Genomic DNA, 11,945 nt, shown 5'->3' with positions numbered 1-11,945 from the left:
ACATAGTCGTCAACATAAAAAGTTAACACAGGTCAACAAAATATTTCAGATACATCCACTATACGCATGATACCTGACTTTATGTTGATTGAATTACAACGTAAACTGATACCCAGCAAAAATATTTTTCTTCGTTTTGTGACACCTATATGTTAAGATTATTTTATTCCTTCGTACCGAAGGCATAAGTTCCTAAGAACCCAAGATAAACTTGTAGGCATAGGTGCTATTTTCACATTTTCAATTTCGTAGTTTGCGGTAGCAGTACAGTTTTCAATTCTAGTTAATGTTTCATCCTAAAACTGCGGTGGGGGTTGCTTATTTTGATTCCACTCAGGTAATGGTCAATTATCCTGAGTTGTATAACAATAACGAATGACCGACAGCAAAAGGTTTTTGAAAATTTACGTCTTTCGTTGCTCTCCAGGGATAACATGTTGTTCGAATAGGTGCAATCGTACGTCAATCCCAGTCATTCATCGCTTCACCTATCGTCGTTTTCATAATATTTCTTCAAGCCTGTCAGCTAGGCCAAAGTCTAGGAAAAGTATCGAAGGCGGAAAGCTATGTTCGACTGACTCATTACGGATACGAGGGACAGCAAACTCACGTGACTATATATACATGTATATATATATATTATACATATACACACACACACACACACACACACACACACATGTAACTTTAATAGTACACGCATGTACGATTATTTTATTTCGACATTTTCCCCTAACGTTCGCCTCAAGTTTCGTATAGAATTTTCAGATTCATTTTATTCTGTTTATCAGAGAAGAGTTTTCGCTCTCATTTTCTGAATAAACTTCCCATGTCAACAACACTCTCGTTATTCTTCCTAGGAACAATGATGACGGTATATTGTCACAAGTTTCAAGCGTTTGATGTTTGCCACAATGATATTACAGTTGTAGTTTTAGAAGCGTTTGATGCTCAAGAGAAGTGGAATCAGTAAAGGCGGGGGAAAAACGCGTTTAGTTGTTTCGGTGTGGATCGAAGTGCCGTGTGCAAACAAAATTCACGATCCGATATATGAGGCCTGGCCGAAATGGCTCAGCAACTAACAGGATACGCAGTGTGCAACATGAATGTATAAATGCTAAATTTCTGTCTTTCATTTCACTCCAGCTTCGCCGGCTACAAAGCTTTAAAGTAGAATAACTAAAACGTCTCTCATATTTTCTACTGTATTTCGTTATTATACCAAATTTTTACCGTTTCCATCGACGACGTGACATCTGGAACGTAAAAAAGTCAAACGAGTATTTATATTCTTATGCAATAGAAACATCGCATAAAATTAGAGCCAATGTTATCGTCATTGGGACACTGCTCAAATCTTCAAGATATCTATAGCATGGACCACTTTTCTATTTCAGTTACATAAAGTATTCCTAATTATCTACGTATAAATCTTTGGCAAATATAATAATAGCGGGCAATATTCTTTACCAAGTAAAACGCTGATACACATATATGAAAATGCTCGATAACAGTTTTCAAAACAACTTTATTACTAAAAATACATATTCTTACTATTCTTCTATACTCTTCTATCCTAACGAATAATTGTCAGATCGTGCGTTATAGAACCGCATTGGTCGACAGACCGACCAGCAGCTCGCGATATATCGCCCGTTCTTCAAATTCTATACAATATCATTATATTCTTATTACAAAAACGTATCGCAATATACATAACGTTATACATCGTGTTACTTCAATTATAGCCCTGTTAATCCTTCCGGTGAAAAATTGGTCTGATTGATCGACTGCCCGTTTTTCTGTCCGGTGGTCAATCACCCCCCCCGTCCCGTATTTATAATTATTCGGACGCTACGGGGATTCCGATAATTAATCGCCCATAAAACTATATAAAAGCCCGCAAAGGTTCATCGCGTATCTGATATTCGAAATCATCGAAGTCGCATTGGTGATGCAGGTAAACACTCAGGTCTAATCAGCAGTTACGGTACATAAACGCGTAGGAAAAAAATCCAACCCCGATTCGTATCAAGACCGGGGAATTGAATACAAATTGTGGAGTACCAAGTAGCCTGGTAATTTTAGACCCCGACATAGAGATAAGTAAAAAAAAAAAAAGAAACGTGATAGAAAAACAACAAACGTTCAATTCGACTATAATAGTAATACAACAACAATAATAATAATAATGATAATAATGATGATAATACTAATAATAATAATAAAAATAAAAATAAAAATAAAAATAATTGTAATAATAGTAATAATAGTAATAATAGTAATAATAGTAATAATAATAAATAACGAAACTGAAAATAAGATGAGAGAAGAATTACAAAAGAGAGAGAGAAAAAAAAAGATAGAAATCGTGATTTGGACAGACGGAGACGGTATGGCAAACAAGTCCCCTGACAATCGCACCACGTGACTACTTGGTGCGCGATTAATTGCGTATATCGAACTAATAACAGTTGTCGACTCGGGTCTCGTTCCACGATCTACCTGAGTAAATATGTAACAGCTGCTTTTTACACAATACGACTATATGACAATAGGCACGATATTGGCATTGCTTTGGTCCATGAGGTGAGATTACTATAAAAAATAGAGAAGAAGAGGGAGGGTGATGCGTGAGTGTAAAGATTAAGAGAGTCAAGTCGAGTCGAGTCGAGTCGAGTACAGGATAGTATATAAAGGTGAAAGTGACAGGTGGTTGAATATTCAAACGAAGACGTAGAAAGGGATGATGAAATACGTAAAGAGCGCGAATGGGGTGGTAAATATTGCGTGAATTGTGGAAAGACGAAGCGAAGCAAGCGTATCAAAATATCGAAATCCTTAGCGTTTTGTGCCGGTTGAAATATCAAAGGTGAAAATATCGAATGTAACACCAGACCAGAGTCGTCGAAGTGAGAACGTATGAGCTGAATTCCGTGACGATTTGTTTCAATTCACGCGGAATTCGCCTCAAGACGTGTCTCCAGACTATTATCCCAGTTCCACCCTCGTTAATAATATAATAATATAATATTATAATAAATTTAATATAGATTTAAATTTTATTTTTCTACCACTACATTATATACAGAATTATGTTAGTTCACACATTCACACATTGTTGCTTTATTTTATTTATTCTAATCCTTCTTTCTTTCATTCCTTTCTCCTTTCTTACCTTCTTGCGTTCGTATTCTTTCTCTCGTAGATCGTCGCTGTATTTTCAAGTAACATTTCATTTAAATAAAATCATTCACACGCGTGCAAATACACACATGCACACACACATACTTCAAATCATACAAGTTCCATACGTACACGTACATGCATGGGTACATTAACGATCTATTCGTCGGCATGCACACATGGATATACCGTATGAGTACGAGCTGCAACGTGAATATATTATATATGTATATATATATATTAAAAACAGAAGGAAATAGCGCCGTCGTGATATTCTTCGCATACTTTTCCTCCTATTTTACTCATCTCTGATTCGATATACGTACACCTATTCGTAAACCGGTATACATATTCTGCGAAGAATAATCAATCGTGAGAATATGATGAAGCACCAGAGCGGAGAAGAAAAAGAAGAAGATGAAAAGAGAATTGAAAATAAATGACGTAGTAAAAAATAAATAAATCGCGTGAAATACCGCAAGTTTAAATAAATATCTTCGATCCCATTGTCATTGTCAAGGTCTCTCTCAGGATCTTTCGACTTGTGTATAATATTAAAAAGGTGAATTGAAATAAAATAAGATGAAGTAACGAGTTTGTGAGGGAGAGACAGGGAGAAAATATCGACACGGTCGATGACCGGTATAGCAAGCACGTTAAGTACTTGATATCGTGCAAAAGTTGTGCTCGTACAATGGGTTTGGAGCAGTTTTTTTAGTTCAGGTAGGACGAAGAGAGTGGGTAAGGGTGAAAATGAGGAATAAGAGAATGATACAGAAGCGATGCAAAAACGCCCCGATTCCTTGTCCAACTCTACACAGAGAGAAAAATCTGAGAAAAATTACCCTGCTGTTACTATAATCGTGATGTAAAAGACACCTAATGCAGTTTTTACCGTGCTGCATCAGAAAAATGCGTCGTCACATTTTAAATTTTGTGCTGCCGAAATACATAGTTTCTAAGCAAGGTAGTAATTTTTTTCATAAAAACCCATAATTTTTGTAACATGCGTCAATAAAAACTGCATTAGGTGTCTTTTACATCACGATTAGTAACAGCAGGGTAATTTTCCTCAGATTTTTCTCTCCGTATAGAGAAAAGTATCGTTAAAGGTAGATGCTCATTGGTGACTTTTGTCTCGGTGACAAAAGATTTTTTCTCATACTTTCTTCAGAATCGTACGAAGGTGCGTTCGGTACGGTGACGTGGTAGTCTAAGGAAAGCACGCGACGAAGTAATTCGTCGCTGAGACAAAAGTTACCAGTAAGCATATACCTTGAGTGTTGATGCAAAGATCAGCAGCATGCATTTGTACACCTTGCCTTCGTAATTCATACCACAAGTATAAAGTGCTTTGGACCAGCGTGTCTCAGCGTCTGAGCTTCATTGAGAGTGGTAGTAGAGAGTAGTGCTACTGGTGGTGGTGGTATTATGTGATTTAGGGTCAGTGGTAAATCGAGCTTCCGATCGAAAGCGGCGGCGTTATTGGTGGTAGGTGATCTCCGCACGTTGGGAAGTTTGGCGGTACAGGTGGAAGATCTCCGTGAGTTCCAACGTGGAGAACGAGGTTCATTCCGATCACTATGTGGAATAAGAAGTGACAGTGGAAGAGCCAGTAACCTGTTAGGAAAGGTTGAAAACACATTTTCAAAGGAGTGAATACTAGAGTGGCGAGCTGCGACGTAAGCGCCATTCACGGGGTTGTTGTGTACTGACCAGGGTTATCGGCCCGGAATCTGAATACGACGTAACCGTTGTTTGGCACAGCAATTGTATCCTTCGACGGCGGAAGATTGAACTGTCTGTTGAGAAGACCTCGCCTGTCGAGATCAAGGGCATGCTTCAAGTTGATCTTCTTCACATTCTTGTCGGGGGATCTGCCCATGCCGATCACGTTGAAGGCGTATCCGTGCAAGTGGAACGGATGGGATAAATTCGGCTGTTGGACTGTCGAGTGGGGAAAAAGAAAGAAACGTACGGTAAACCGAGACTCTTGGATCATTGTAATCCGGAGATTGGCGTCGTATGTAAAACGAGTCAAGTTACGCGTCTCCTACCTTCGTCGACCAGGACGACTTCAACTACGGCGTTAAGCGGGATGTCAACTTTGTGAGTGCACATGCAATTCGCACCGCAATCGGCCGGACGATTGTCACCGTTGCAGAATTGTTCCGGCGGGATATCGTCGATCTGGGAAAGCGGCGGCGACGGTGGGAAAGTGAACGATATCTCGTCGACCAGTGAAATAACGTGATCGCCGGTTGGCGCGACTGGAAGAAACATTTTTTGTTTTTTTTTACATCACCATTACGAAGAGTCCATTTCCTAACTGGTTGCAAAGATAACGGTAAAACGACCGCAGGCTTACCCAAGTATCGATTGTACGTGTTTGGTTGGAAGACCTCCTCGGGTCTGTAGAAAAGGAAACGGAACGGTAAGAATATCTTGACGTCGGGTCTTTCTTGCAGGATTCCCTCGTCGATGTGGCGGGCGTTCTTCAGCTGGTTTATGCAAACTGCGTCATCACGCGGTCTGTTACAAATGGCGTCCAACGGATTGAGGACCTGAAATTACCGTGGCGTAAGATTGCGACCGGATAGAACCATCGAAGGATTCTCCAAGGGCTTCTCTGCTCAGCTCGTGACCCTTACCACTCCTTGGGGAAGCCCGACATCGTAGGTCGGTGGGTCGGAACTCGGCTGATGAGGTCCTCTTGCGTAACGAAGGATAGCCAGTTGCTGAACTCGCTTTATTCCGCACTCTCCAAGACCACGAAGCTGTATCCAGTAGGCGCCCGGAGGCTGGTCAGCGTTTATTACGTAGTCATATCGTTCACCTGTAGTAAAATCGGTTGGTAAGAGCTCTTAATTTGTCCATTCGCTGGCACTCGAAGAAGCGTTCGAAGTTTGATGAAGCGTCTGGTTCATTTTTGCAGAGTGGTCATAAACTCTACACCTCGCAACATTAACTACCAATATAACATCCGGGAAAGTTAAAATACCACAATCGAGTAAAATACTACGGTATCCAGCAGAGCGTATTATACTTGATTGAGCCTTTACCCCCTTACCTGAGAATGAAATAACCGTATTGACGTTTACAGGATGAACTGGTTCTCCGTCTGTAGCGATCAGGGTCAGCGTGTGTCCTTGGAACGTTATTTGAGCCGGGCAAACGGAACCGAAGGAGTTTATCATCCTGAACCTATATCTGCGGCCTGGCGTGATGGTGAATACTTCGAGCGGTGTGTTGGTCATGAAACCGGTATTGGGGTCCTGCGAATCAGAGAAACCGAGATGAAGTTATACCATTGAGGCAAGACGTACAATCGCCGTGTCCAACCGAGCGAAGCATCAAAGTACCCGGAATTGTCCTTTTCCGTTGATCAGGGCAGTTTCCGGATCCTGACCAGTGTTGACGGCCAAACGTCCCGGGAATCGTTCAGCGGCATCTTCGTGCATCCAGTCGCTGATCAGTATCACGTGCGTTGTCAGATCGAAATCGTACAGGTTGCTGTTAGGCTCTTTGTTGGGTGGCTGGCGGACCACTATGCTTCCGTAAAGACCGTCCATTTTTTGCAAACCGGTATGAGCGTGCCAGAAGTGAGTACCGGCATTGTCGGCGGTCCATTGATACCTTCGGAATGATCATCAGTTTATAAATACGGTTGTGAAAAGAATACGAGCAGAAGTTCGTTCGGTACGCTCGTTCACAGATTATATAGAAAAAAAAAAGAAAACGAAACCATTACGTCCAGTCATGACGAAGAGAACAGCAGCGTTAAGTCTATTTGTACCGGGCTATCGAAATTTAAGTCTGGGAAACGTGACTGCGGACACGTAAGTTGCCTAGTTACGTAAACGTGGAGACTATTAGGGGGAAAGTAATAATTCATTCGCCTACAGTTGATCCGAATCGAGCGAAGCTCCTTCATCTTCGATTCAATTATGTTCAATTACGCTCAACGAATGTGTCGACGCTCTCTTAGAACAATTGCGCCGCCGCACCGTCCCTGAAGAAACAGGTTTCTCGATTCAGCCTGAGCATAAGCGTGCTTCCTGTTCCTGACGCGTGGCACGAGCCAAATTCACACAAATTATCCGTAATAGAATAAAGAAAGGCTGCCGTCACTGGGGCGGGACAAGAAGTTATCCTGACATACCTGAATGTAGTTCCCTGCTGAATCGGGCACTGAGTTACGAAAGGCACACCGTCGTAGTACTGCGATCCCTTCTGCCAAATCCCGTGCCAATGCAGCGTAACCTCCATTCCTTCCAAGTGGTTCTCGACGTCTATAACGACCTTGTCATTCTCACAGACCTGGATGCTTGGTCCAGGCACCATTCGGTTGGCAGTGAGGATTCCTCTCTCCACACCGTCTGCCAAAACGCACTGGCAATGACTCCACACCGTGTTCGTGGCGTTCGGAGTGCAGACTTGGCAGGCCCTGTTGGACGAAATGGAATCGATTAAGTGTTAGATCCGTTTCGCAGGTCGAGTCACACTGTGATCACTCGGGGCAATTGAGAAAAGGACTCACGCTCCAAGGACCGTGTAGAATTCCAACGTGAAGTGGTAGTAGCAAATCCTTGGAGGGTCGCCCTCGCGACATGCCCGAGCACACTCATCGGGTGCCGAAAGGGATGGATTACGTCTCAGTTCGGCGGTAGCCCGCTCGCTGTAGTCGAGTGGTCGAGTCCTGGGTGGCCTCACGGTGGAACCTCTGCTACCAAGGTTGTCGATGCCTCCGAATCCGCTTTGGAAGGAGGTGCCCAATGGGTGAGTTTGCAGTATACCGTGGGTCGAAGAGAAGAAGTTGGAGGAATCGTCCGGAGTCTGGAACACATTTCCGGTCTTGATGGCTGGACTCCAGAAAGACGATGCTGTCGATTGGTCAATGGCATCGCCGAGAGCTTCTGAAAATTTGAACAAGCAATGGAACGTTATTAACTGAACTGAGAGAGCGTGCACGGAATGCATGTGCCGAAGTGCCATTGACGAGGAGGGGAACTTGAGGTGAAGGAAGTGCTTTCTTCAATATTATGTTTCTTCGAAGGCTCGTTAATATCATTGCAGCGAACGATTAATTAACCACTTAGCATTGTCAGCCGAGTATTAACGCGGCATTCGATAAATAGCATGGGACACGAGGAGTTATTTCACTCGGGTAACACGCAGTAGTCTCGTGTTTTCTCGATGCCTCGAGGGCCAGGAGTGAACGCGTCGCCGCCTTTGAGGTTGTCAGTTGAGTATAAATTTTCACGAGTGTATGTAGTTGTTGTAATTGGATAAACGGGGGTAAGAAAAAGCTCCTTTTTGCATCACGGCAACAGATGGTAAAATTAATTGCCAGCGGTCAATTAAGCACACGGAATTGCTACATTCCGTGATCTCCCTACAACCTGACCTCGCGTAATGTTGTAGCAGTGCTACTAGGTTGTTCGAGACCGATCGTGAGGTCAATTATTGACCGAGGTCGCGTTCGCCAATGGATTTTTACTTACTTATATGAAAGTCTACATGCGATGCGTGCGATATTACTAATCTCAGCGAACCGCAGACGAGACCGCGAATCGACGATCGAGTAGAAAGAAGTGAAACGATCATCTTTTCGCGGTCCGCGTTGCGTCACCTTTTAACACGAACGCAACATGATTACACCCATAGTTGATGCTGCTGCAACTTCCCTGTAATTATCTCCGTGATCTTTGACTGGCGTAAAAGCTTGTCGACAGTTGTTCGAAGAAAGCGTAGACCCGGTTTATCGGATGAGTCAATGAAGGAAAGCCGGAGCCAATAACGCCCTTGCTGATCCTAATAAGCCAGATTCTTCACCTACGTAGGCGAGTTTCTTTCCGCGGGTCAGCGTCGGAAGAAAGTGGACCAAACTGAGCAGGCACGTTGACCAAAAGCGTCGTCATCTTTTTGGGCCGCCTAGTTGTTGTGTAACATACATTTCGCCGCATAACGCCTAGGCAATTAGAGTGTTCGTTTCAACCTGACCTGTTACCTGCTCTCATAACGCGTTATAGTTTCATAATAATTACCTGGACGTTGTACAGGTGTTTTAGTCGGCCGTTTATACGGTCTAGAATTATTCCCACTCCACCGTGTATCAAAGATATTCGTTACAGCGCCAGGTGAACATGGACCAGAAGGTAGCATTGGCAATGAGAAACCAACGGTGATAAAACTCTTAAGTAACCGTATCGCGCGGTTGTGCAAGTTTCGCGTATTTCTGTAAATTTCAAATACCACGTCGAAATTTATGGATACAATTACGAACTCGGTGCGTGCGAGTCGCGACTGCGACCAGCTAAACTAGGCGAACAATTTCGCCACCGACCTTAGAGTCTGTAACCCTCAGCTGAAGTATTTGTCCGTGGTACGTATGCATTAAAGATTGGCTCCGCTGCTTTCGTCTCGCGTCACTGAATCTACGTGCGTAAATTCCTCCGCTGGAACATTCATTTCGCGCCGCACGCTTACTTGCCTTTACGCGATTTCGAACTTTTCAAGTCTCCTTTGCCTCCAGCGTGAAGCTGGATCCTGCTAACGAGTGACAGGCTGATAAAGGGGACAAGCATGTGACTGTTGCACAAACGAGATCCACATCTGGACGTTGGGCCCTCCGCCATGCCCACTTTGTAGTCTCTGTGAATTGGCCGAACCCAGTTAAAAGCTGATTGATAGATTAGTGCTCTGGTTTGTCCGATGATCAGCGGTTCTCGGACCAGTTAAGGTCGTCTAGCCTAATGATCGGTACTTCGCAACGGTATGGTAGTAGATATATCGGAGACCAATTAATGGAAGCCGATTACGCATATTCGCGAGATTTGCAACTTCTTGTTATTTCGGGCAATTATAGGTGCAGCTGAGCAACGGAATGAGAGAGAGTCCGAAAGTCGCGTCGCGAATAAAACAGCACGACACAAACAACATCGGCGCTAATGTTTTTCACACCATTTTTTTCCCCTTGGTATATCATTACGTTCAATTTCTCTAGATCGCAGACTCTTAACGTGCCGATGACACGATTCTCCAACAACCCTGAAGGTCGTTGAAAACAACCGACGTTCTTACGTAAATTCTCAAACCTTTTGGCATGGCTGCAGCGACTCGGAAACTAGGGATCAGAGGTTCCGGATGAACGAACCGGAATTTCCGGACAAATCGCGAAGTTCTCGTGCCAATAAGAAGTTTCGATGAGGTCGTTGTGTTTCTCCCCGACTAATTGGAAATCACCGCGGTTTCACTCGATTTAAATTTCGTCACGCGGTCCGCCGTCGAATTCGATACAATATTAACGGCACTTGATATCCTGCCGGTGAATTTGAAGGAAAGTGTGAACACGGTGATTCATCATAACCGTGACAATGGGGGAGCGGGAATTGGAGCATTCGACCATTCGGTTGGTGATTCCTTTGTCGCCAGCGGAACAATGATATCGGGGGCAAAACGGAACGCGTGCTAGGCTGATATATATATATCGATAAAAACCATGTGATAGATTTCACTGGTTGCATTAAATTCAATTCAATTCCGAAATAATTGCTAAACAGCTTCGACTGGCCGGCCATTATCGAATCCGTGCGTCTTACATCCATGGTGCATAAAAAAGTAAAATTCCTATTAACAATACCTGGCAAGAAATTAATTCCAAATGAATGACTGGGCTGATTCTTTAGTGGCTGCAAATTGTACGGTTATATATATATATGTATACATATTTGTACAGAAAAACGTAACGCGTGTCTACTTTCTACTACGGCTTTCAGTCGTCTCATTATTATTACGATTGATCCATTATGATAGTCTCGGGCTGGTTTATCCCGTATTCAGTCGGTCATAACGCCGCGGTTGGCTGGACAATCCGTTGACATAACTGTACAGCCCTTTCATTGGTCGAAAAAACACCTGGTTTCGGGAAGAGTTTAATTACACTTTTGTACTTCCACTGTAACGGTTATCCATCAAATGATAAGAGGCGTTGAAATGTTACAATCTATGTTTATTTTTCACGACAATTGTAAAACGTTGACAAACTCGTATCGTGTAAACATTTGCACAAGGAAATTTAATTTTCGAATCACTTTTATGGTATGTACATTGTGTGCTTTCCCGTATAACTGTATTTTGGGTCAGGGCTGATCTTGTCCCCGCAATAATTAACGCTCTTTCACGATTTTACCTGTGCAAGAGAAAAGAAAAACTCGCGCGACGACGTAAAACGAATCGCATCGACTCTTTACAGGTAGGTAATATCCTGTTGTATTGGTTTAGAGGAATTCGGGTTGGGCTACAATTTCAGCGTGATACGAACGTAAAAAAGTCTCGTTTGGAAATCGATCTCGGTCACCGGCCACAATTAATTGTTCCGGCAAATGTATATACCTTCGATAATTTGTGTAACGCTTATCGCATTGTGCAAAAGTTTTAACAGCCGTGGACCGATCGAAATCGGTGAAAATTACTAACTGCGGTAAAGCCCGATCGGCTTCGTACTCAAATGTGGAAAATACATCGAATGTAGAAAGAGGATATCTAGAACTGTGCCGAATCATTGTGCAGAGAGGTTTTGTCCAGGCTTCAGTTTCGACTGTGGCAACGCAGCACTCTAAAGCGTCTATTTCACAAACCCTGAACAGGTCCGCAACGTAGAAAAACATCGAATTGCATCGGAGCGAGTCGTTCAGCGGTCTTTTTACTGGGTAGAAAGCGCAAACGGCATGACTGAAACCAGAAACCGATATTAGGTC

At 43.1% G+C, this 11,945-nt stretch overlaps 1 protein-coding gene across 1 annotated transcript in view; it reads right to left on the bottom strand.

Moving 5' to 3' along the window:
• Window positions 1–1,508: 1,508 nt before the first annotated feature.
• Window positions 1,509–11,945, bottom strand: part of LOC124220310 (uncharacterized) — a 32,958-nt gene continuing 22,521 nt past the window's right edge. Inside the window, exons 2-10 of the mRNA XM_046629005.2 lie at window positions 7,727–8,102; window positions 7,349–7,633; window positions 6,549–6,822; window positions 6,257–6,461; window positions 5,838–6,022; window positions 5,555–5,750; window positions 5,244–5,456; window positions 4,903–5,133; window positions 1,509–4,806 (exon numbers count right to left, since the gene is read on the bottom strand). Coding sequence (XP_046484961.1) covers window positions 4,631–4,806; window positions 4,903–5,133; window positions 5,244–5,456; window positions 5,555–5,750; window positions 5,838–6,022; window positions 6,257–6,461; window positions 6,549–6,822; window positions 7,349–7,633; window positions 7,727–8,102 — 2,141 coding nt within the window. The 3' untranslated portion in view covers window positions 1,509–4,630. The remainder of the gene's footprint in view (window positions 4,807–4,902; window positions 5,134–5,243; window positions 5,457–5,554; window positions 5,751–5,837; window positions 6,023–6,256; window positions 6,462–6,548; window positions 6,823–7,348; window positions 7,634–7,726; window positions 8,103–11,945) is intronic.

The sequence above is a fragment of the Neodiprion pinetum genome, chromosome 5, assembly GCF_021155775.2.
Source record: "Neodiprion pinetum isolate iyNeoPine1 chromosome 5, iyNeoPine1.2, whole genome shotgun sequence".
In the NCBI taxonomy this organism is placed as follows: domain Eukaryota; kingdom Metazoa; phylum Arthropoda; class Insecta; order Hymenoptera; family Diprionidae; genus Neodiprion; species Neodiprion pinetum.
This window is presented reverse-complemented; position numbering and strand designations above follow the sequence as displayed.